The following is a 24,101-nucleotide window of genomic DNA, read 5'->3' on the forward strand; positions in this document are numbered from 1 at the left end:
ATGTCCCTGCACTCGTATCTTTGTTTACAACTGCAAGTGTTTCTGCAGTATGAGTTCTTAGAAATGTTACTGTTAAGTCGAGGACGTACGCGTGTTTTGCCAAACTACCCTCCGAGATAGCTGAATCCGGTACATTTTAAAGCAGGAGGCGGTAGAAGACGCTCGGCGGTTCCGGCCTCCGAGCAGCAGGCGGCGCTGTGAGCCGTCTTCGCGGAGGCCACGCTGACTGACTTCCGGTGTCGGCGGTGGCGCAGGCGCAGTCACCGCGGAGCTGACGCGGAGGCTGGCGGCCACGGGGAGCGATGCCGTACGCCAACCAGCCCACCGTGCGGATCACTGAGCTCACTGACGAGAATGTGAAGTTCATCATCGAGAACACCGACCTGGCGTAAGGCTGCCGAGGGAAGAGGCTGGCGGCTCTGGGGCGCCGGGAGGCCCAAGCCGGGGCCCCGGGGGCAGGGAGCGGGGGTGGAGTGGGGGTGATGTCCTTCCAGAGCTGCCCCCCTGCGCCAGGGCTTTAGCTTTGGGAGCCTGCGGCGCGGGCCCAGCCTGTCGAGGCTGCAGCGCCTTCACGCCTCTTGGCTTTTCGTCTTTCAGGGTGGCCAATTCGATTCGGAGGGTCTTCATCGCTGAGGTGCCCATAATAGGTAAGCGACCCCCCTTCCTCGTTCCCGGGCCCACGGGTTCCTGCCCCGCTCTCCACCCACACTCCCTGGGGCTCCTTCCAGTCCTTGGTTCGGGCTGAGGGTGGTAGTGCTGAGAAAAGTGCATTGCTGGAGACTTGACCATACCCTGTGCCCTTGGCCCAGTGGCCGCCTCCCTGGCACCCACGGACCACTTAGGTCCACTGTTGTCCTGCGTATGCATTGCTGAGAAGCATGGGTTTAACCGTGTGCAGACTTGGGTTCAAATACTGTTTTCACTACTATTGTCACAAAAGTTTTTTAAATGTTTTCAACTTTTATTTTGGATTCAGGGGGGTACATTGGTGCAGGGTTGTTGCCTGGGTATAGTGCGTGATGCTGAGGTTTGGGATATGAATGATCCTTTCACCCAGGTAGTGAGCGTAGTACCCAATAGGTAGTTTTTTACTCCTAGCCCCACTGCCTCCCTCCCTGCTCTAGTAGTCACCAGTGTGTCTATATTGTCATCTTTATGTCTATGCGTGCCCAGTTTTAACTCCCATGCGGTGTTTGGTTTTCTGTTCCTGTGTTAATTCTCTTAGGATAATGGCTTCCAGGCCGGGCTCACGCCTGTAATCCCAGCACTTTGGGAGGCCGAGGCTGAGGAACACCTGAGGCCAGGAGTTCGAGACCAGCCTGGCCAACATGGGAAAACCTCGTCTCTACTAAAAATACAAAAATTAGCCGGGTGTGGTGGTGCACACCTGTAATCCCAGCTACTGGGGAGGCTGAGGCAGAACTGATTGAACCCGGAAGGTGGAGGTTGCATTGAGCTGAGATCATGCCTCTTACGCTCTAGCGTGCGCAACAGAGTTGAGACTCCTTCTCAAACAAAAGAGAATAAAAAAGAGGATAGTGGCTTCCAGCCGCGTCCATGTTGCTGCAGAGGACATTATTTCGTTCTTTTTAATGGCTGCATCAGTTACTATTTTTGAGAAACTTGGGCAAGTTATTAAACTTCTGCGTACTTCAGTTTCCTCATCTGTAACATTCAGCCACTAATGATCTTTATCAGGGTAATGTTAAGGATTAAGTGAGGTAATCCATATAAGTGCTTTATGTTTAGTGAGTGCTCAGTGCTGGTAGATGGCTTTTTTATTAATCTATTCCTTCAACAGCATTTATGGAGCATGTAAGTGGCAGGCATGGTGGTAAGCTCTGGGAATACAAAGCTGTAGAGAACATGGTTTTTGCCCTCATGGAGTCCACAGTGAGGTTGCAGGGGGAGAGATGAATCCACAGACAACACTAAAGCAAGGTAGACTGATCAGTAGTTCAGGAGAAGCATAGCTATGGTGCAGTTGGCTCTTAGAGGAGGGAACATCAATTTCTGGTCTGGTTCCAGCCACTTTGCTCCAGGTGCTTAATGCATTGATTATACTTGTATGAAATACTTCAAGCATTTCCGAGAGTCAGGTCCAGAGAGTTTGGGTTAGGCAAAAGAAATATGTGGCATCAAATATTTAGACTTTTAAGGAAATAAGCAAGCCAAATGATTAGGCAAGAGAACATTGTAGTTTATCCACTACCAACCCCGGCCCCCCAGTCACTTCTTCAATTCAGCTTGGAGTGCTGGACCTCCCCCTGACTAATCACTTCATGTCTCTGGACCTCAGTTTCGTCAAGAGTCAGGTGAGGGAGTTGTACTTCATGATGCAGCCCTGCCATTCTGAGTCTAAATGCCTCTTTCCCCACAAATTCAGTTCTACAAATAATGTTGAGCACCCAAGCTAGGAATACAAAGACATCCCAGCACCTGCCTGAAGGAATTTCTGAAGCTTGGGGTATAGACATAACATACACAAATGTGACACAAGGCACACTATGACAAGTGTCTTCAGGGAAGTCTGAAGAGAGTTTCATGAGAGAGGAGGTGAAAGAGAGGGAGTGCCACACCTGTAGCATAGAGGGCAGGCAAGGCTTAGTTTTTAGGAGGCACAGAGGATCTTAACCTGTACAGTGAGGAGGGGAAGGGTGTGCTGGAGGAAGGGGCCGGGGGATTAAAGAGGCAGAAAAGCTTGGGTCAGGGTTCTCTTAGTTGGCTTGGACTGGGGAAGCAATGGGAAGCATAGCAGGACAGAGTAGGTGGAGGCCTAGCATGTGGAGGTCCTCTTCCGACCTCTGTTCCTAGTGTCTGTGTCCCTCATTTGGCAGTTGGGCTCCAATGCCATTTGATTCCTGGATTTAGTTGGTTCCATGCAAATGTTTATGAATGAATAAATATGTGTTTAAGTCAAGCGTGTGTGATAGATAATACCGTCTTTACCTTCCTACCTGCTCATTGCTGCTAGGGATTGGGTTCTATATTTAGTATGCTTTGTGCGTTAAAGGAATTCAGTAAAAGTCTGTTGGTTGAATGTTTAAAAAGTGCTAAGTTGGGCAGTCCAGTCATTATATCCTAAAATATAGGTATGGCCCATAAGTCTGTGTTACTTCTGTGAGGTTTTCCCTGACTTTGAAGTGCTCAAATAGTTCATGTTCTTGGATTTGGTGGTGGCACAGGTAGCAGATTTAAGTGCTTCTCATGGAAATACTCAGCTCAAATAAACATGTTTCCACTCCCATGATATTCTCTGAGTCAGTGTTTTCTGTGAAGCAGGGAGCCCCCTGCGTTAAATCACCTGGGCAGGGAGGTGAGGTGTGTGGTGTGTGTGGGTCTTATTAAAATGCAAGTTCCTGGGCCCCACTCTAGTGCTGTGGAATCAGCCCAGCCTCTGCAGTTTAGTGTCAGGTGATTCCTAAATCTTGAGAACCACTGCATTAAGTCTCTAGGTAAATTTGATGGCTAAACTCCATGTCTGCTTCTTTCATTTTGTAGCCATTGACTGGGTTCAGATTGATGCCAATTCCTCAGTCCTTCATGATGAGTTCATCGCTCACAGGCTTGGTGAGTACTCCTTTTATTAGAAGGGAGGGTACTGTGCCTAGTGTCAGGAGGGGGCTTCCTTCCAGCCTCACCCCCCGGAGGCTTCTGGGTTCTCATTTTGGCTTGGCTGTTTGGTTTTCTTTAAAGTGCTTTTCTGTTTTTTACAGGATTAATTCCCCTCATTAGTGATGACATTGTGGACAAGCTGCAGTACTCCCGGGTATGCTGTGTGATTGGGTGGAATGTGAGGTTTGGTGGGGAGGCCTTGGGTCTCAAAGGGATTTTTCCTGACATTTGGCATCCAGCTTGAGTAGTATTGTAGGTCTGGAACAACAATGTGGAGATGTTGTCTAGAGCCTGGGCAGGCCTTGATCCTTGGTTCTGATGGGGCTTCAGATTGATTAGCATGCAGAACATCAGGAAATGTTGTTAGCCAGCTCCACCAGATTGCCTGTTTACAGTGGAGGTTCTTCCTTCCAAAGCGTCTCTTCCCAGTAGCAGGGGCCTTAGGATGCTACAGGAGTCAACAGAAGGTTGGGGTAGGCAAGGAGCAGAGGGAATGGGAGCTGTCTCATAAGAGCAGCTTCTGGGGAACTAGTCCTGGTGTCTGCAGATTCGTGCTGTCCCCTCACTCGTAAGTGATGCTGCTTAAACATGGCCACACTCTTACCCCCTTCCTCCTGGTCGTGTTTGCTCCCTGATGGCATGTTAACAGGCCTTCATAGTTTGGAGAGAGTGGGATAGTAGTAGGTTACCTTCATCCTTTCACTAGGCTGCATTACATAGCAGCGTAAGACTACTCCCTCTTGATGGCTTTGGGTGATCCAGAATCAGTCCATTTTCTAATATTCTCAAGGGCCATGTCATTTTTGTGATGGCTATGATATATCTTATAAATATGTATTTTTTTAAAAGAAATATTCGGCTGCATGCGGTGGCTCACGCCTGTAATCCCAGCACTGTGGGAGGCCAAGGCGGGTGGATCACAAGGTCAGGAGATCGAGACCATCCTGGCTAACACAGTGAAACCCCATCTCTACTAAAAATACAAAAAATTAGCCGAGTGTGGTGGCACGTGCCTGTAGTCCCAGTTACTTGGGAAGCTGAGGCAGGAGAATGGCGTGAACCCAGGAGGCAGAGCTTGCAGTGAGCTGAGATCGCACCACTGCACTCCAGCCTGGGTGACAGAGCAAGACTCCGTCTCAAGAAAAAAAAAAAAATTCAAGCATAGAAAAGCATGGAGCTAGTGTAATAAATACCCATGCTTCCACCTAATACTAAGTTGTCACATTTTAACATTTTGCCCTATTTGTTTCAGATCTCCAGATTTTTGTTTTTTAAGAAATAAAACATAGATATTGGTGGGGACGGTTGTACAACCAATTAAGAGCAATTTGGTGACATCTTACATAAAGAGATGCATGCTCTATCACCTAGCAGTTCCTTTCATTAAAATTTTTTCTAGTATTTATTGAACAAAGATGGCATGGTCTCTCTCTCTCTGGCTTTTTCTGAAAATCTGTAGAAAAGTTGAAAAACTAGAATAATAAATACCCTTTTACTTTTCACCTATAGTTACCAATTATTAATATTTTACATTTGCTTTATTTTTCATATGCATGTTGCTATTTTTGCTGAACTGTGTGAAAGTTGCAGACATCCTAACACTTCTAAATACTTCAGCATGCATTTCCTAATAAGAATAGTTTCCTACTACATAACCACACTTTTATTGTGCCTAAGAAGGTTAGCATTAATCTGTAATATCAATATTCAAATTTTCCTAGTTTTTCCCCAAATGTCCTTTATTGCTTTTCTGTTTGTTTGTGGGTCAGTCTTGATCCAGTCAAGATTCATTTGGTCCTTATAGCACTTTAATCTCTTTTCATCTCAAACAGACTCCTCTCCTTTCAGTACATTTTTTTTTTTTTTTTTGAGATGGAGTCTCACTCTGTCGCCCAGGCTGGAGTGCAGTGGCACTATCTCAGCTCACTGCAAGCTCCGCCTCCTGGGTTCACGCCATTCTCCTGCCTCAGCCTCCCGAGTAGCTGGGACTACAGGCGCCTGCCACCACGCCCGGCTAATTTTTTTGTATTTTTAGTAGAGATGGGGTTTCACTGTGTTAGCCCAGATGGTCTCGATCTCCTGTCCTCTTGATTCACCCGCCTCAGCCTCCCACAGTGCTGGGATTACAGGTGTGAGCCACCGCGCCCGGCCTCAGTACATTTTTTTAGGTTGAATATCTTTTCATATTTTTATCTTCCATTACATTTTGATTCTCCCATTTCATATTTCTTTTTCTGTTTTTTCAGACAGGTCTCACTCTCTCACCCAGGCTGTAGTGCAGTGGCATGATCTCGGCTCACTGTGACCTCAGCCTCTGGGCTCAAATGATTCTCCTGCTTCAGCCTCCCAAGTAGCTGGAACTACAGGTGCTGTGCACCACCACACCCCAAAAATACAATTTTCTTGTATTTTTTGTAGAGACAGGGTCTTGCCATATTGTCCAGGCTAGTCTCGAACTCTTGGACTCAAGCGATCCTCCCACCTCAGCCTCCCAAAGTGCTGAGATTACAGGTGTGAGCCACTGTGCCCAGCCCCATTTCATATTTCTAAAAGTGATTCTGTCTCAAGGTTCTGGGTTACCTTCATACCTCACCTGTGTGTGACTGTAGAGGACCCAGGTGGGACCTCTAGCTGCTGCTTCTTCCTTATCATGCAAACATCAAAAGAATGTTGGGTTTTCCTCACTGGTGTGAGGGAGAGAACAGCTTGCTTGATCCTAGTAACTGTCTTCTTGCCTGAAGTGGAACTGCAATTAATAGTCCCTAACTTGGGAATGAGTCAGTTGTTTTAAGAATGGCAAAATGTTAATAATTATGGAAGGTGGTTATATATGAAATTTTCCGTAATAGAAAGGATTTTTTAGAAAAGGTGAGTAGTCTAGAACTTGAAAGGTACTTTTTTCTGTTCCTTGGTGGTTTTATTTTAAATGATGGTTACATTCCTAAGCTGGTCCTCTTAGTTCTTGGGAAGCTGAACTATAGAGTGTGAAAGCATCCTCCTCTGCCTCATAGCCTTGGTTATCTGAGGAAGAGTAGTTCAAGAGCCAGAGGGAGATGTTAGCAGTGTGTCTCCAGAGGTGGCCTTGCAGCTGGTGGGAGTGGGAAGGAAATGTGGGTGCCAATGTATGTATAAGTTGTCTCTAAACTTGGGCAGTCCATGAGAATGGTATACCAGATTGTAACAGCCCACAAGAACCTGGAGACTGACGAACCCCTTTTTACAGGTGAAGAAACTTAAGGAACTGGGCATTAGATGCAGGGAACCAAGACAAGGAGCCAAGGCAGGAGTTGCCATCTCCCTGTAAACTCATTCCTGCTTCTCTTCCTACCTTAGGACTGCACATGTGAGGAGTTCTGCCCCGAGTGCTCAGTGGAGTTCACCCTCGACGTGCGGTGCAATGAAGACCAGACGCGACATGTCACCTCTCGAGACCTCATCTCCAACAGCCCCCGGGTCATTCCGGTCAGTGCAGGAGAGCAGCCTCTTTTCCCTGGGATCTTTTCTCTTCTTTTGCTGGCTCCAGGTGGGCTAGACTGGGGTTGATCCTTATCAAATGTTGGCATTCCCTGTTACCTTCTGCCTTAATCTGATCCCTAGAAGTGCTAATTCTAGATTCTTCTTGGGCATCATTGCATGGTTAGCATCGTTGCTGCTGCACACCCTCTGTCACCCAGGGACCCTTTTAAAGGCCATGGAATTGTTCTGCCTGAGGCCATCACCACACCATGAAGTGGGGTTGGAGTCCTGGGGGCATCTGTGCCACCACCTCGTCAGGTGCTCCTTCCCTGATTGACAGATTGCAGTCTAGAAGTGCTGGGATATGGATGCCAGAGGAGGTGACTGGGGAGGTGAGCAACTAATGAATGCCTGGTGGACTCCCTACAGGTGACATCCCGGAACCGAGATAATGACCCCAATGACTACGTGGAGCAGGATGGTGAGTCTTCCTGATCTGTCACTCTGTGGGCCAGCGGGAAGCAGAGACCAGACACAGCCTCTCGTGCTGCCTGGTCTCCTCGCAAATTGGCTTTAGACCCATTTTTCCAGATGTGTGTGGTCTTGCAGTGGCACTCCAAGTCAGAATTTGGAGAACCATGTCTCTCCTGGACCTTGACTGACTTGTACCTCTCCCTGCAGACATCCTCATCGTCAAGTTGAGAAAGGGCCAGGAGCTGAGACTTCGAGCCTATGCCAAAAAGGGCTTTGGCAAGGAGCATGCCAAGTGGAACCCTACTGCAGGGGTGGCTTTTGAATACGATCCAGACAATGCCCTGAGGCACACAGTGTACCCCAAGCCTGAGGAATGGTATGTTCCCCTTAGGAGTGATGGCAGGCATTTGGGGTGGGTGTGTCATAGAAATGGCTGCTGCTGACTGAGAGGTGGCAGGCTCTCTAGGAACTTGGGTGCCTCAAAAGCAGCAGTGGCAACGTTGTGCTGACCTGTGTTTGACCTCAGGCCAAAGAGTGAGTACTCGGAGCTGGATGAGGATGAGTCGCAGGCTCCCTATGACCCCAACGGCAAGCCAGAAAGGTAAGAGCCTGCCCGGATATGGGAAGGTAAAGTGTGTAAGAAGGGATGGTTTTGGTTCAGGCCATGAGTTAGGCGTCCCTCTTCCCGACCTCGTAGTTCTCACAAGCTGAGGAGGGCTGCTGACTGCTAAACCAGACCTGTGGTATGTGCACATCCCGGGGCAGGCTGTCAGCCCCCTTTTGGTCACTGTGACAAAGAGGAACCTCCAGTTATCCAGGTTGTTCCTATTCTGATTTTCAGCCCCCAAAGAAGAGATCCTTCAGGTCAATGCTAGGGGCAGAGATTGGGACCCAAGTTCCACAGGGGTGACTGTGAAAGAGCTGTCACTGGTCACTGCTCACTTGGTTTTCCACTCTCTCCTCAGTGGGGCATGCGTACATACAGAACTTTAGGATTTTCACAGGTACCTTATGAGGTAGTTGTAGCCTCCTTGCAGTCGTGCAAAGTGTGTTGAAACTACCCTATGTAAGAGGTTTTAGACGAAAGGAAGTCAGCCCTGGCCCAAGGTCAAGTTCCATGTGGGAACAGAGCCAAGACCCGGAAGGAGGGAGGGTTGTCCGTGGCCAGAGCTCGGGTCGGCCACCCTGCCTCACAGGGCACTCACTGGACTCTTGCCTCCTAGGTTTTACTACAACGTGGAGTCCTGTGGCTCTCTGCGTCCTGAAACCATTGTCCTGTCAGCCCTCTCTGGATTGAAGAAGAAACTGAGTGATTTACAAACTCAATTAAGCCACGAGATCCAGAGTGATGTGCTAACCATAAATTAACTGCAGCTTGCCTGCTTCAGCAAAAACGGACATTCAGGCCAGCAGCTGGATATGGGGGTCTCTCTTCTAGTTTCTGAGAATCTAGTCTACTGTTGCTTGAGCGTCTTGGCAGGACATCAGTACCAATGAGAAGAGGGTCACAGATAGATTACCAGGGATGCAGTGGTGTTTAGGCAGGACCGGTCTTTACTGGCCCTGACTGCTGTTCATAACTGGCAGCAGTGCTCCCCAGATCCCAGAAGGTCCCTTCTGGACTGTTTCCAGCGCACCTGTAGGGAACCACTGCACTCCTCTCCTGGTTAGTCCAGCTCTTTAAACCCTTTCTGTCCAAGATGAGTCATTTTCAGTTGTACCTTAGATTTCTAGTGTTAGGATCAAGTGCCATAGCCTTTTTTCAAGGGGCCTATAAACCTTCCCAGTCCTTGCCCCAGGGCTGGCACTTCAAATTCCCAGGTGTCCCTAATTTGAGAAGTAACCTTTTGGAATAGCATTAGACACTGGCTGTCTCCTCCCCACCAAATAAACATGATATTTCATTCTCTGTCCAGCAGTTATGAACCCCTTCACCATCAATGGCTTGATCATTTAGTCTGGTGGTGGTGGGCGAGGGTGGAAGCAGCCGCAGGAGCAAGGGCCCCTCCCACATACACAGGAGGAATATTTCATTTCTCCTTAATGAAGGCTCTGGCCCTAACCCCTCAGCACTGTCTCCGGATAGGAACATGTACAAAGCAGTTAATTAGGCAGCCTGGAGAAAACCAGAGATCCAGTACAGAAAGGAAAGGATATTTATTGATTAACAGAAGTTGTCTTTTTAAAAGTGTTTATTTTTGGCAATAAAGAGCACAACATAATCTCCTTCATGCGTCATCGTGCCACTTAGCTGAGCCAGCCAGCTCTGCCTCCCTCCCCAAAGACCTTTGGACCCCAGTTCCCCTCTACAGGCTAGCTCATCCCTCTGGGTGGTCATTCCCGGGTCACGTTGAGAGCGAGGCTGACTGCACCACCTCCCTAGCTCAAGGGCTCCTTTGGGAGGGGCTGCGTGCTTTATCATCCTCCTGCCACAACTCAGATAGTGGTTATTTACAAGGTCTGTTCCCACAAATCAGGACCCTAAAGTATTAAAAAACAAAACCCAAAAAACAACAACAAAAAACCCCACACAACCAAAGGTTTGACGTGAATAGAAAGATAGCCCTTCTGCATGGTAGTCAACAAATACCAGCACTAGAAAATCAATTGCTTTAATTGCATTACAGCAGGGAGCCTCAGCACCATGTGGGGAGGAGGAAACGGGAAGGGCTAGGTCTCAGAGTGCTTTTGGCTGGCCAGAGGGTACAAACAGGGCCAAGGGGCTCCCTCTGCTTGGGCATTGTCCACCCCTGGTCAGTGAGGGGGGCAGCAGGGGTGCTCCCCACAGCAGTCCTGCTGCAGCCTTCCCTCCTGGCCTGGCCGTGGGGCAGGAACAAGCTCCAGCCTTCCTCCACATGGCTGAGGTAATCAGCATCCCTACCCCGAGGGCATCTTCCCAGCCTACAAAGCAGGAAGGAGCCTGTGCAGAAGTTACATTTTAAAACCAGATTTTCACCTGAGGCGTCAACCAGATGTCACCTCTGCTTAAAACTCCAATTGCAAGGCTGGCAAGCAGCACAGTGGAAGCGCAGATCCTTCCTGTGTCACTCCAGGCCCAGAGGAACTGAGAAGCCACCTGCTGTTCCGGCCCTTGGGCTGTTTGGGAAAAGCCAGCAGTCAGAGTGCCAGCCTCGAGCTCTGATTGTCCCCCTCCTCTGGCCCTGGTAGTTCAAGCAGGTTCTGGCAGCAGGAGGGTTGTGCCATGGAGGATGGACACAACTGCCCTTATACTCAAAAACAGCCTTGACCATGGCCTGGTCATAGGATTAAAAAGTGTGTGTGTATTGGTGGGGAAGGATGGGGTGAGGGTGAGGGGATCTCATTGATACAGAGTATGTCATAAGCCATATATATTAAAATCATTAACAGTATATAGTCCCACAGTAGTTCCAGCCCCTCACACATGCTCAGGTGGTGTGGCCAGCCCTTTGCCTCAGTCCAGTCTCACCCTTGGGGGCAAGGAGAGGGCAGCTTGCTCCCTTTCTCCAGGCTCTTGGCCGACAGCCCCTTGAGGCTGTCTACGGTACACTGCAGCCAGCCCCGCGGCAGGCAGCCCCCAGCAGGCATTGGTGCTCGCCAGCACTGTGGTCACTGGGATGGGGTCTTGGCCTCGCTGCTGTCCCCTTGGCTGGGCTTTGGCTTTAGCAGGATGAATCTGTTGAGGAGGTCCGTTTCCGAGCTGGCCTGGGCTGCCCCATAGCCCTCACCTGTGGGCACAGAAGCAGGCTCAGAACTCAGAGCTAGGTCAAAAGACCCCTGCCCAATAGGCCTCATCCTCCACAGAGCCTCCTGGCAGGTGGGTGTGGGGCATGGAAGCGACTCACCAGCATAGCTGGAGGCTTCGGCGATGTTCTGGGAACCCGTGATGTGGTGCCAGTAGGCACTGCGGGGCAGCATGGTCGTGGGTGTGCAGGGATACGAGTAATGCTCCGTGCCCTTGTTCAGCAGCTGTGGGGCAAAGGAAGGGGTCACTCCCATTAGTGGCTCACAGTATCCCTGAGCAGCCCACCCAAGGGCCCTACCTGCCTCCACTGTGTACCCCAGGCACTTGGCCCTGCCTGCCCACCCGCCCCCCTCCCCCGACCCTGTAACCTGGACTGATGCCCGCTGCCTCACCCTCACGTTCTTCTCCATTTCCAGCAGGACCCGCTTGTGCTGCTCAGCAATGGCCAGGGTGGCACTGTGGACCCGCTGGTAAATCTGCTCCCCTTCTTGTGTCTGGAAGGTGTAGAGTCCTTCCCCAGCATCACACATCCTGGGGACACAGATGGCACAGAGGGCAAGATGGTGGGGACCCACCACAGACATGCATGTAATTGGTTAGGCTGTCCTGCAACTGCAAGCTGTGGCTGCCTTCCAGGCCGGGAGGACAGGCAGGGCTGTGGTCTGGGGGTCCGACCACATGATGTAAACATGCTGAGCATTTTCTCTACCAGCTGGTGCTCAAAATGCATTACAAGAATTAACCCATTCAGTTTTCTCTACCACCTCCCTCTGGTCTTTGTACCATAAATGGTGTCCTCATTGTTATGCATTTTCCCAAACCATTTTATAGATGAGGAAACTGAGGCATACAGAAGCTAAGTAACTCAACCAAGGTTCTGCAGAGGATTATATGTAATTTCAGTCTAGGCAGGCTGACTCCAGAGTTCAAGTGAGGGGATACCCAGTCTTCACTATAATGCTAGGACGTTAGGTACTTTATTATCCCCGAAACCCAGACTCAGGTCCACAGTCACAAAACTAGTAAGTGCCTGAACCCGCATTTGACTTAAGCCAAAGTAGTCTATGACTTTTGGTAAATAGCTTCAATTGATCGGCATGCTGTGGGCAAGTTACTCCTCTGAGCCTTCATTTCATTTCTTCGTCTGTAAAATGGGAACATTACATTCCCCCTTGGGATTGCTATGCCAATAAATAAACCAAGCTCCTAGCGCAGTGCCCAACACAGAGTGAATGGCAGCCCCCATCACACCATGGTAGGACAGGGCTGAGAGGCGAGAAGGTCCTACCGGCCAGCTTCGAAGGTAAAGCGTGTGGCATCCCGGCCATAGCGGCGCAGTGAGCAGAGGGGCCATGAGACGAGCTTCACACGGGGGTTGTGGATGTCCCAGAGGTAGATGTTCTCGTGCGTGATCTGCAGCTTGCACTCACCATACACGTCCAGGTTGGGGCAGGGCAGCAGGAATACATTGAAGCGATCTGGTGTGGGGGAGGATGGACAAGTGGGCCCAGAGATGCCCCAGATGGGGGCTTCCTCCCTCCCTTCCTCTCCTCTTCCTCCTCCCCCTCCCCACCGCCAGGGCCAGGGCCCAGCCTCACCTGTCTGCTCACACTGCACCCCTGGGGCCAGGAGGTCAGGCTCTCCCAGACTGATGTCGTTGAGGCGGGACCCCAGACACTCCACAGATAGTGTCTTGTACCACTCCTCTGCCTCCAGCTCTGAAGAAAATGCTACTTCATCATGTGGCTCCGGGAGCCCGGTAGCCCAACCCATCTGCCCAGCCTGACTTATGCCGCCATGCACAGCAGGGAGGGCAAGGACAGTGGGTTCTGCCTGCCGATCTTGCCTCAACCCTGAGGGCCTGCTCCCTGAAGGCACCCCCAACCCCACACACACCCCACCACCATCTCCACCCAGGGTTAGCCCTGCTCTGCCTGCTCCTAGCTGGACCTCTGACCATGACTACCCCAGGGGAGGCAGATGGAGGTCCACACTCAGCGCCTCACCTGAGTCACAGGTGAAGGTACGTGCCGAGTCGTCAGTGAATATGATGGCCACCGCCTGCCGCTTGGTCTCCTTGGGGAGCCGCGTGACACACTTGACGTTGCTGATCTCAGTCACCTGGGACAGCATCCACGAGGGACTTAGCCAGGCCAGTGCATCTCTCTCTCTGTCTCTCTCTCTCTCTCTGCATCCCCCACAGCCCTGCCACCCCCAGGAGGGTGCACAGACCTCAGGCCTCAGCAGACTGTCTTTGCTTACAGGTTGGGGGAGCTAGGACCCAGGCCTCCTAACCTTGGGGCAGCCCCGGAGGCACACTGACTTCTCATCTGGATACTTCTCCAGCCGCTGGGGCCCCTTGCTGGAGGATTTCCGGAACACCAGCCAGCACCTCCGGTAGATCTGTGGGGCGAGATGACAGGGCTCAGACCTCCCTGGACCACTCCCACCCCATCAGCATGGCCCTGCAGCCACCCCTGCCTGCCACAGGGGGCGGTGCCGCACAGCCTTCCCTGGAGCCCCAGCCTGGGGACACCGGGAGCGGGAGTCAACAGCAGTGTCACCTCCCTGGGAGAGAAGCCTCCTCCCCAAATTGAAAAGTCATTGACTTCTTGGCTGGCTCCAAAACGCTGTTCCACAAAGGGTGCTCTCCTGACCTGCCATTTACTGTGTGCCCCGCTTTTAGCGAGTAGCCAGCGTTCCTGAGTGCTTCCTGCTCACACCTGTTATTCGCACTGTGCACAGTCTCAGGGCCACTCCTGAGATAAGTCCTGTTATCCCCATTTTATAGATGGAGAAAGGGAGGCATCAAAACACTAAGGAATGGTGATGCTGGTATTTGCAGCAGGCTGTCTAGATCCAGGGCAGACCCTCACAGCCCACTGCAGGATCTGGCCAGGGCTCGGGCAGTGCCAGCCACAACAGAGGGGTCTCCTGGGGACAGGGATTAGACCCTTGCCCTTTGCCCACCTGTACATACCCTTGCCTCCTGCCCACCTGTACATCCCCGTGCCCCTAGTTCTCTGAGTCAGGTGAGGGTCTTTACGTAGGTAACCCCCACTCTTGTCTCCCGGGGCTTTCACTCACCCTCTCTTTTCATTCTCTTACCAACCCTGAAGTGTAAGGGGCGCAGTGCCAGCTGGGAACCCAAGGCTGTTCGAGGTAAAGGGGTGGAGCTAGGAATCTGAGGCTCCTCCCACAGCATGGTGCCTTCCTCCTGGTCCTGGCCACTGCTGAGGCTCCTGTACCTTAAACCACCTACATTCTCTGTAGCTTCAGGGACTCCCCCGAGGAGGTAGGGAGGGGAGGGGAGGGGAGTGACCACTCTAGGATTGAAGGGACAGACCGGCCTATCATTTACCCGGGGTAGGGGAGGGTTTGGCCCCAGCCACGGGCCAGAGCTGCCCTTGCACAGCCCCTCCCTCCCACCTAGGCTTTTTTCTGCCCAAAGTCTGTGGCTGGGGTTTACCTACTTCCAGCGGGCACTTCAAAAGCCCTGCAGAGCCTGTTCCCCGGGCATCTCTGGTGTTCCTCTTACTGGAAACAGTAGGGAGACTGAGTGGCGGCCGAGAGCACAGCAGAAGAGGCCAGGGGACCTCTAGGCCCCACCCTCTCCTCAGCTCTACTGTGCCATGGGTAGGTCCTTGGCAGGCAGGGTCCCAGGGTGCAGTGGTCCTAGGCAGCCCCCATTTCAAGATACCACTCAGAGCCAGGCCACTTCTGGCTCCTATCTGGGACCCTAGGAGGCATGTCTGTTCCTGCACTCCTGACCCTGGCTCGGCCCCTGTTCTACCCACCTAAACCACAGCAGCCCTCAGTTCTCAGCTGCAGCGCTCCTTTAAGACAGACACTGAATTTTATCCTCAGAATCCTCACTCATATCCTGGTAGCCTCATTAACAGCCATGCTAAACAAGTGAATGACCACATGAAGGAACCGTGAATGAATGGATGGATGAATGGATGGATGCTGCCGACCCACATACACCCTGCCAGGGTGGGCTCCATGCAGCCCGCAGCATCAGGGGCAGAAGGCCTGGGGACCTGAGCATGCCGGTTGCCTGGTTACAGGATACACATTCACAGCCCCAGGGAGCCACACGCTCAAGAGCCCTCCTTCCCACTTCGCACAGGGCTTTGATCAGTGCTTCAGAAACACTCTGCCACAGCTCTGCCACGGGAGAAAGGCCCTGGCAGGTATGAGTGCCGACTCCTGATCTCTTTCAGCCCCTCCCCCCTCACCTCTGTGGGCTGAGATGAGAATGGCTGCTGGGGAGGGACTGCAGCCTCTCATACCAGGGGAAGTGAGGCTCCTGGTTTCAGGGGGAAGAGAATTCCTTGCATGGATAGGGCCTGGCCACGCCCCACCTTCCCATCCAGGCTGTGCCCACCTGTCAGCCGCTCAGTCTCCCTTCTCTCTGGAACAGGTTTGATACTGAGCCCAAGTGGCTGCCCTTGTAGCCGGTGCCTTCCTGGCATGCTCTGCCCTGGGCAAGGCCTCAGCCCAGCTGGCCCTGGGGACCTGCTAAGTCTGGGGCCATAGGAATGAGGAGTGATGTTAGAAGCGAAGCCGCTACTTCCTTGGCCTCCCTACCTCAGCCTCAGCTTCTCTCTTTGTTCTGTGCTCCAAGTCAGTGGGCTGATCCGCCTTTCAGAGGAACAGCAAAGCAGTCGATGGCTGCCAGGGCCCAGTCTCAACTAGGTTGAGCCCCAGGGTGGGGAGGAACAGGAGGGGAGGTGGGGCCAGAACCGCCCTCTCCAAGGCCAGCCCTGCTCTGTCTGGTAACCAGGTAGGGAAGCCGGGTGGCAGATCCCTCTGCCACTCCGCATGCCCCCCACCCCCCTCAGGCTGAGCCAGAAACCCTTGAGGAGCCTGAGCCCACCCACCCCTTCAAGGCAATGGGAAAGAAAAGGGAGAGAGGGATAGGAGTCCGGGGTCAAACACGGGACTTGGGTGACCTCAGTCACCAGGGCTGTCCTTCCTACAGGAGAAGGGGCAGCTAGCTGCCAGACCTGTCTTTGGCAGGGGGGCCTGGCAGAGGAAAAGAGGCAGCTCTCAGACAGCCTCACCGAGATCATGAAGTTGATCCCCTCTGCTCCTGTCTTCTGAGGGGTCTATCACCAGTTGGGGGTCTACAGGGGGTAGGACAGGATGCACGCCCAGTGAGACCTCTTCTCTATAGCCCCTCCAAGCCCCCAGTTCAGGGCCAAGCACCAAGCCAACAACTTGGAGGGAAGCAGCCTGTCCCAGAGCACTGGACCATTCTGCCCAAAGTTCTCATTTGGAAACCACATAAATATCAGCTTCAGCGCCTCACACCACCCCATCCCCCCCAGCCAACCACTCCCCTTTTCAAACACTTCTTTAACATTGAAAACAACAATCTGAAATATACTAAATATCTGTACACGGAAAGCAGTAGGAAGCAAGGTGAGAGGACCTAAAAGAAAAGAGGCCAGGAGAGGTGAGGGGAGGCCGGGGGTGGGGGCCAAACGGAAGGGAGAGGAGGCCAGGGGAAGTGAGACGCTGCTTCTCAGCTCAGACACAGCCCGGCCTTGCCAGCCGCTCCTGCTGCTGCTGTGGTGACAACTTCAACAATAGCAGGGGAGCCGCCTGCCCATCGGCGGCCACCGTTGCTGCCACCACCACCACCACTGGCCCAGCTGTTGGGATGCCAGCCAGCCCTCTGGGGCGGGGGCTGCAGCAGACAGAACCCAGCCCAGGCACATGCCAGGCAGCACGCTGGCGAGGAGCCCCGAGACCACAGATGCACGATGCCCGGCAGCCGGCGGGCAGCCGCATGCCCCACATACCATGCCTCCGTGCCTGGGACCCAGTCCTCGGGACCCCCTCCCTTGGCAGGGCACCTCCGCAGGTCAGGGTCACTCACCCCGAGCTTCCTGCTCTTCATCTTCACGTAGCCTTGCTTGACGATGTCGCTGAAATTGGTCGCCATGCTTTTCCCACCTTTTGGGGGCGCGGGGCCTGGCGGAGGCGAGGGGAAGAACGTCCAGGTGCCTGGGTCTCCGGCTCCTCCAATCACCTGTTCCAGACACTCTGTCGGGGCTGCCGGGCGAGGGGCTGCTCCTCACCTCCCCCGCCTCAGCATTGTTCTAGCAGCTCCTTCGCCCGGCGCCTGCTGGAAATAAAAATGACAGGGAGATTAGAGGCAGTGACATCTTTCTCTTCCTCTCGCTGTCTCGCTCTCTTTTTTCCTTCCTCTTCCCACACTCCTCCCTCCCTCTTCCCTCCCGCCTTCCTCCCGCCCTTCTTCCTTCCCTTCCCTCCCCACCCCAGGACGACAGAACCATTCAGGAAAACCGAGGTGGAGGCAGCAGTGAGGAAAATGGTCCAGCCCAGTCCCCTCCCTCACGGCTGGGGCTGGCAGTTAACCCCTTCCTGGGAGGACTGGCTCTGGCTCCTGCTGTGGAGGTGGGGACCTAGGAAGGGAAGTGGCGGGGAGTGCTGTTCCTCAGCATTTCGGGCTTGGGGCCCCATCAACTGTGATAACTCTGGGGCAAATTTAGGGCAACTTGCCAAGAGCAAAAGCCCCTTCCTGGGTACAAGTGCTCCCAGGGGTAGGGGCAAGCGCTTCCCAGAGATGGGGGATGGGGGTCCCAGGAGATGACCCCTGGGTGTCTGAGTGAACCCCACGCTCTGCAATGTTAAAGACAAGTTGCCTAGTCAGCTCAGCAGCCCCCACAAACCCCTCTGCCTTCCTGCCGGACCCGGTCCTCTACCTGTTTCTCTCCAGCCCCAGGCTAAGAATCACTACCTTGAGCTCACGCAGGGTCTGCTCCCAGGCCCTGCAACTCTTCCGCACACAGCTCTGGGTGCTGCTTCCTGGGTGGGAGGGCAGAGTCCAGTGGGGCGGGCCCCCAGATAAGCCTGAGGAATGTGCTGGGCCGGCTGGAGGTGGCCACTGTGGGAGCAGACGCCTTGCCCTGGCCCTGGGGTTGGGAACGCTGGCCAGTCCGTGAGGGTGGGGCCCAGGTCCCAACAGGCCACTGGGTCTGGCCAAGCCAAGCCGGGCCTCCATGTCCTGAGCATGGGCAGGAGTTAATTATAGGAGAACCAGCCAGGGCCTGGGGCAACAAGACATGCAGGAGACAGTGTGGGACACCAGAGAGAGGTAAATATGGAGCAGGAAATGGGCATACCAGCAGGGCCACCCCAAATCAGGCGGATCTACAGATAACAAAGACTCAAACTCAAAGGGAGACCTCAGTGATGACCCAGTCTAACCCCTGTATTTTATAGATGGGGAAAGAAAGTTGCCCAGAGAGGGTAAGTTACATGACTAAGGTCACACAGCAGGCCTGGGGCAGAGCCAGGGATGAAGGAGAAGGTCCAGGGTGGTGATGGAGGCCAGTCTGAGGGGGAACATCCTACTGCCATCTCTGGCTGCCTGCCACCTAAGCCTTCCCTGCCATCCAGCCTCAGGGGCAGGATTATGCCAGCAATGTGGCCCCTGTGTCTTCAGGATCACCGGGTGGGAACAGGGCAGCATTTCTGGGGTCAGCTGGGTATCTGTGCTGCCAGAACGGGGCCCTGGGGCAGGCATGCTGCTGGTTGTCCCAGCAGCTTGGCATTAATTAATGTCCTGGAGGCCTGTCTGTTGAGTGCCTAACAAGGAACAGATGGGACTACCCCAGTGGGCACACACAAACAAGGGACGGGCAGAGAGGGTAGTGCTCCCCTATCCCACTTGCACCCTGATACCCCCCAATTCCACTCCTGCCCATTCACTGCCTCTATCCCAGCTCCCTGGGGTCCAAGACCCTCCCACAGTTAGGTGGTCTACTTTCCTCCTATAAGGTCTGGTCTGGGGTCCCCCACTGGCAACTGATCCCCAACACTCTGCCACACCTGGGCTCTGGCAGCTAGAGATGGGTCAATTTTCTCATCTCTGTCTTCACCGCCTGCCTCTGGGGCTGCCTTCTCCCCAGAGCAAGGACCAGCTCAGGAGTTCCCCTCCAAGAGGATTAGCAGGCTGGCCACTGGCTGTGGGTCCACAGTGTGGAAGCCCCCTATCAGAACACGTCTACAGGAAGCCACTGGGCCCCTCGGGTTCATCCAGCGCAGCCCAGACATAGCACAGCCTGGAGTGTGAATCTAGCTGGCTGTGTGGTCCTGGGCAAGCCGCTTAAGATGCTGTGCCTCAATTTCCCCACTGGAAAAAAAAAGTGAATAAATCTACCTACTTTAAATGAGGAAATGAATCCATGAGGCACTTGCCTGCCCACTTGGGACAACAGCTTCTACCCTTTTTCTTTTTCTTCTTTTTTTTTTTTTTTTTTCAGACGGAGTCTCACTCTGTTGTCCAGGCTGGCTCGGTTCACTGCAAGCTCTGCCTCCCGGGTTCATGCCATTCTCCTGCCTCAGCCTCCCGAGTAGCTGGGACTACAGGCTCCCGCCACCACGTGGGGCTAATTTTCTGTATTTTCAGTAGAGATGGGGTTTCACCATGTTAGCCAGGATGGTCTCGATCTCCTGACCTCATGATCCGCCCGCCTTGGCCTCCCAGAGTGCTGGGATTACAGGCATGAGCCACCGTGCCTGGCCTTCTTTTTCTTCTTTTGAGACAGGGTCCTTCTCTGTCACCCAGGCTGGAATGCAGGGGTGCGATCACGGCTTACTGCAGCTTCGACTAACCAGGCTCAAGTGATCCACCCACCTCAGCCTCCTGAATAGCTGGGACCACAGGTACATACTGCCATGCCCAGCTAATTTTTAAAAACTTGTTTGTAGAGATGGGTTTTCACCATGTTGCCCAGGCTGGTCTTGAACTCCTGGGGTCAAGTGATCCACAAGGCTTGGCCTCCCAAAGTGCTGAGATTACAGGTGTGAGCAACCGCACCTGGCTAGAGCTTCTACCTTGAAAACTCCAAGGGCTATATATATATACATTGTTTTCTTCAAGGGATATAGTTTTCAAGAGTTGCTGCTCAGACAGGGCGATGAAACCACCAGAAGCCAGCCTGCTCCTTCCCAGTGTCGCCCCACCAGGGACTGTGGCCCCAAGCTCTCAGGAGTGCTCCTGCTGCATCTGTCCATAGGCAGTCTGTCCCTGTCCCATACCCCAGGTCCCCAGCAGGAAGAGTAACCTTCACCGGGAAGGCTGGGTGGCAAAGTCCTGCCAGCTTACTCTGGCCCTGAGTCACAGGGACCCCTGGCCACACTTAGTCCCTAATGAGGTTTGCAAGAGCAAGACCTAACCTAGGACCCAAAATGGTGTGGCAAAGGGGGGTTGGGAATGGAGAGGAGGGAAAGGTCAGGGCCAATAGGTGGAGCCATAAATTTGACAGGCAGTGGTGTCAAGTGGTGGGGGGAGCCCAGAACCAACCCACCATCCTCCAGAAGGAATGCACCGTGTTAAGCAAGCGAGGCAGCCCCCAAGCTGAGCCTGTGAAGGCCCAATAGGACAGCAAGAAGTGGAGGGCAGGCCGGGCACAGTGGCTCACAATTGTAATCTCAACACTTTGGGAGACCAAAGTGGGAAGATCACCTGGGGCCAGGAGTTCAAGATCAGCCCCAGCACCATAGAGAGACCTCGTCTCTACAAAAAATGAAAAACTTAGCCGGGCATGTGGCATGTGCCTGTAGTCACAGCTACTGGGGAGGCTGACATGGGAGGATCACTCGAGCTCAGGAATTCCAGGTAGCAGTGAGCTGTGATGAAGCCACTTTACTCCAGCCTGGGTAATAGAGTGAGACTCTGTCTCTAAAAAAATTCAAAAAAATCAATTAAAAAAATACAAAAAGTGGAGGGCAGCTCAGGCTGGGCAGGCCAGGAATCGGGCTGAAGTAGCCCCTGCCCTGTTTGTCCCTGGGGCCACTGTCCCCATCCACTCCTGAGCCACCGCCAGCCTCACAGGCCTGCAGCAGGAAGAATCCTTGCTACTTTGAGAGGACCTGAGGTCTTGGGTCCTTCCCCAGCACTGTGAGCTCCGAGCTCCCAGCTAAGCAGGGTGTCCAGCAGCCCCTCTCAGGGTTCCAGTGCAGGAGGAGGGGAGCAAGGGCCCCCCGTATCCCGCCTCCCAGCCTGGTACCAACACTGCTGCTTACCCAGGGACAGTACCTGCCTGGTGCCAGGCCACCACAGGCTCCCGCGCAGGGAGAGCCAGCTCTCCCCAGGAAGGGTGGGTGTCCTGGGGGGCGGGGGGCTGGGAGACTCCCAGGGCCCTCCCTGCCCACCTGCCCCATGGGGCAGCCACGCTGAGCACTCCCTCTCGCACCTGGATTCTGCCTGGAGGCTTTGGCTCCAGAACAAACGCTACTCGCTGAGACTGCAACCAATGACTGAGCAGGCGGCTGCCTGCCTAGCTGGGCCTCCCCATCCCTGACAGATCGGATCTTATCGGGCTGCAGGAACAGCCCTACCTGGACACCATCTCGGTGTCATCTGGCTGTCTCTATCCCACGGCGAAGATCGGATCTGTGGGATTCTCTCCAGCACCAGGGCCATTTCCCATCACCTGCTGCTCTCCCCCCACCCCACCCCCAGATTGTTATCAGGGGCGGGCTGGGAGTGCTCCCAACAGATCCCCATGGGGCGACCACACGAAACGTGGTGAGGCCCATCAAGGTGGATGGCAAAGACAGACCAAATACCCACCTGGGCAGAGAGGGATGGCAGAAGGAGGGGACATCTGAACAGCCACGGTCCCCCAGACCCTTAAGCCAAGAGAGTAATGCTGTGGCTGCATACCACTCTGCTCTCGGGGGTCCCCTGCCCACCCCTCAACATGCCAAACCCCCTCCCTCGAGGGACCACTGCACTAGCTGTTTCCCACCTACAACATCATTCCCTCACACGCTCATGGTTCATTCCACTGCTTCATCCACCTCCCCCAGGAGGCCTTCCCTGACTACCCTCACCAAAGGATCCCCGCTAGCCAGCCTCTCTCACAACATCAGGTGTGGCTGCCTTCATCGCACACCATCATGGGATTTTCTTGTTCCTACATCTGTCCATTTGTTTCTGACCACAGAGAGACATCTGGAATGTCAGCTCCCTGGTGGCTCAGCCTCGTCTGTCTAGTTAACAGCTCTATCCCAGCTCCTTGAATGGTGCCCGGTGGGGAGGAGACGCTCAATATTTGGGGTCTGAATGCATCGTTCTCTCCAGGACTTGTCTTCCCCCCAGTCCTTTCTTCCACCACCACCAGCCTCCATCTGGCTGGACCTGGCTCAGCTTCCAGAGGTGAGTGAGCCACAGCAGGCTCCCAGCTCCTGGGTCTCAGCGCTGACTGGCATGGCCAGCAGGCTGTTGTTACTGGAGAACCAGCTGCGCTCAAGACCCGCAGTTTGGTTCAGAGCTGCCTCAGGGAAGAGTGTGCTGCTGACACCGAGGCCAGGCCTGGTTGGGCAGCCCCACCTTGGCCAGGGTTGTGGGGTAAGGTCATGCCCAGCCCTGCTGCCTTGCCCAGGAGGGAAATGCTGGGAGTAACCAGTACCAGCACAGCAACGCAAGCAACTGGGGAGAGGAGACACAGCTCCTGGGACCAGAGTTGGGGGCAGGGGCAGGGGCAGGAAGAGCCTGTACCTGTGCCACATCCCTCTGAAAGGGTCTAGGAAAGAACCTGCCCTAAGCAAGCCCACCCCACACAGTAAAGTGTAGTCTCCTAGAGCTGCTGCCAGGCCCCTCGCTGCCCTCGCCATCAGACCCCTCCAACCCACACCCTCCATCCAAGCGGAAGCGGCCCAGCAACTGACGTGTCCCCATGGCTTGGGGCAGGCGGGCTGCACAGAGCCCCTGCTCTGCCACATCACCCAGGTGCCCAGCCTCAGCTAATGCCCCTTTTCAGTAACAGAAAGCATGTAACTGGATTCAGGGCCTTGCGGGCCACTGGGGAAAAGGTAGACAGACCTTGGGGGCCAGTGGAGAAAGGTTCAAGGACAGGAGGCAGCTGGTCATGAGTTTGGGCTGTAGGGAGAAACCCCATAGTCAGGAGGGGGTCGGCAGTGGGGGCCAGCTGGGGTACAAAAAATCATCTCTTGGAATTTGGAGGAGTTGAGAGAACAGGAGGCCCCGGGGAGGAGTAGGAAGGCTGGTAGAAGGTTGGGAGCTGCCAGGGGCTGGGTTATGCCCCTTCCGGCTGGCAGGCCCGGGAGCGCAGGGCCTGGGTTGTTCGGATGGGGTTTGTGTGGGTGCGGGTGAGGTCATCTCGCGACCTGGGCTACCCCGGAGACGAGAGCTGAGGGTGGTGAGAGCGCAGGGAGTTTCAGGGCCCAGGCACTGGCTTGTAGGGGGCGGGTCTCTGAGCCCCTCCACCCCAGAGTAGGAAGGTCCCATGGGACGGAGCGTCCCTCAGGTTCGGGAAGTGACTGAGGGTAATCAGGGGTGGGAGTCGCCGGGGCTCTCGCGGGCTCTGCGCGGCCTATGTTCCCCTCCCTGCCTCGCGCCCCCCAATTTACCTGGACGCCGAGGCCCGGGCCAGGAGCGCCTGCTCAGCGGGGCCGCGGAGCAGGCTCATGCCCGCGTCACGGTGCGGCCGGCGGGGGCGGCAGGGCGGCGGTGGCGCCGGGCTCCAGGCGGGGACGGCGAGGGAGGTGCGGCTGCCCGGCTAAGGATCGGGCTCAGGCTGGGACTCGGCTCCGCTCCCTCCACCGCCCCGTCCCACCGCTACGCCCCGCCCCCTGCCCCGCCCTGGCGGCCAGCCCCCGCCGTATACCTCCGAGCCGCGGGACACTCGATTCTGCCCTGGCACCCCCGCACCCGTTTCAAGTCGCCCCTGGTACCCCCAGCTCATTCCCACCACCCCTCTCTGGGCCCAAAAGCCCACATCGTCTCTCAGCCCCTGAAAGCTGAACTCCACATCAGCTCCCA

General features: G+C 54.3%; 2 protein-coding genes across 41 annotated transcripts; one reads left to right on the plus strand and one right to left on the minus strand.

Moving 5' to 3' along the window:
- Window positions 1-249: 249 nt before the first annotated feature.
- Window positions 250-10,799, plus strand: POLR2C (RNA polymerase II subunit C). 2 transcript variants are annotated; one of them, NM_001258119.1, is given in 9 exon segments: window positions 250-388; window positions 598-647; window positions 3,502-3,570; window positions 3,717-3,769; window positions 6,949-7,077; window positions 7,501-7,552; window positions 7,753-7,921; window positions 8,072-8,146; window positions 8,769-10,799. In NM_001258119.1, coding segments are annotated over 9 exon segments (828 nt in total). In that variant the 5' UTR covers window positions 250-302; the 3' UTR covers window positions 8,914-10,799.
- DOK4 (docking protein 4) lies at window positions 9,686-23,863 on the minus strand. 39 transcript variants are annotated; one of them, XR_013410872.1, is made up of 10 exons: window positions 23,690-23,863; window positions 17,160-17,405; window positions 13,565-13,672; window positions 13,276-13,390; window positions 12,868-12,987; window positions 12,558-12,747; window positions 11,662-11,800; window positions 11,370-11,493; window positions 10,994-11,252; window positions 9,686-10,641 (listed from the first exon to the last, which is right to left on the minus strand). XR_013410872.1 is itself a non-coding variant. In XM_077983696.1 (10 exons), the coding sequence occupies exons 3-10, from the start codon at window positions 17,223-17,225 to the stop codon at window positions 11,134-11,136; spliced, it is 981 nt and encodes a 326-aa protein (XP_077839822.1). In that variant the 5' UTR covers window positions 17,226-17,408; window positions 18,045-18,112; window positions 23,142-23,247; the 3' UTR covers window positions 9,686-11,133.
- Window positions 23,864-24,101: the final 238 nt, after the last annotated feature.

The sequence above is a fragment of the Macaca mulatta genome, chromosome 20 (genome assembly GCF_049350105.2).
Source record: "Macaca mulatta isolate MMU2019108-1 chromosome 20, T2T-MMU8v2.0, whole genome shotgun sequence".
Taxonomy (NCBI): domain Eukaryota; kingdom Metazoa; phylum Chordata; class Mammalia; order Primates; family Cercopithecidae; genus Macaca; species Macaca mulatta.

Bases quoted from the DNA above. Each gene is read 5' to 3' on its own strand.
- DOK4 (XM_077983687.1), bottom strand. From the start codon at position 17,225: ATGGCGACCAATTTCAGCGACATCGTCAAGCAAGGCTACGTGAAGATG. The intron at 13,391-13,564 runs GTTAGGAGGCCT...ATGCTGTCCCAG, and splicing joins GCCTCCGGGGCTGCCCCAAG to GTGACTGAGATCAGCAACGT. The intron at 12,748-12,867 runs GTGAGGCTGGGC...CCCCCACACCAG, and splicing joins GGTGCAGTGTGAGCAGACAG to ATCGCTTCAATGTATTCCTG.
- POLR2C (XM_077983712.1), top strand. From the start codon at position 303: ATGCCGTACGCCAACCAGCCCACCGTGCGGATCACTGAGCTCACTGAC. The intron at 389-597 runs GTAAGGCTGCCG...TTCGTCTTTCAG, and splicing joins ATCGAGAACACCGACCTGGC to GGTGGCCAATTCGATTCGGA. The intron at 3,571-3,716 runs GTGAGTACTCCT...TGTTTTTTACAG, and splicing joins GTTCATCGCTCACAGGCTTG to GATTAATTCCCCTCATTAGT.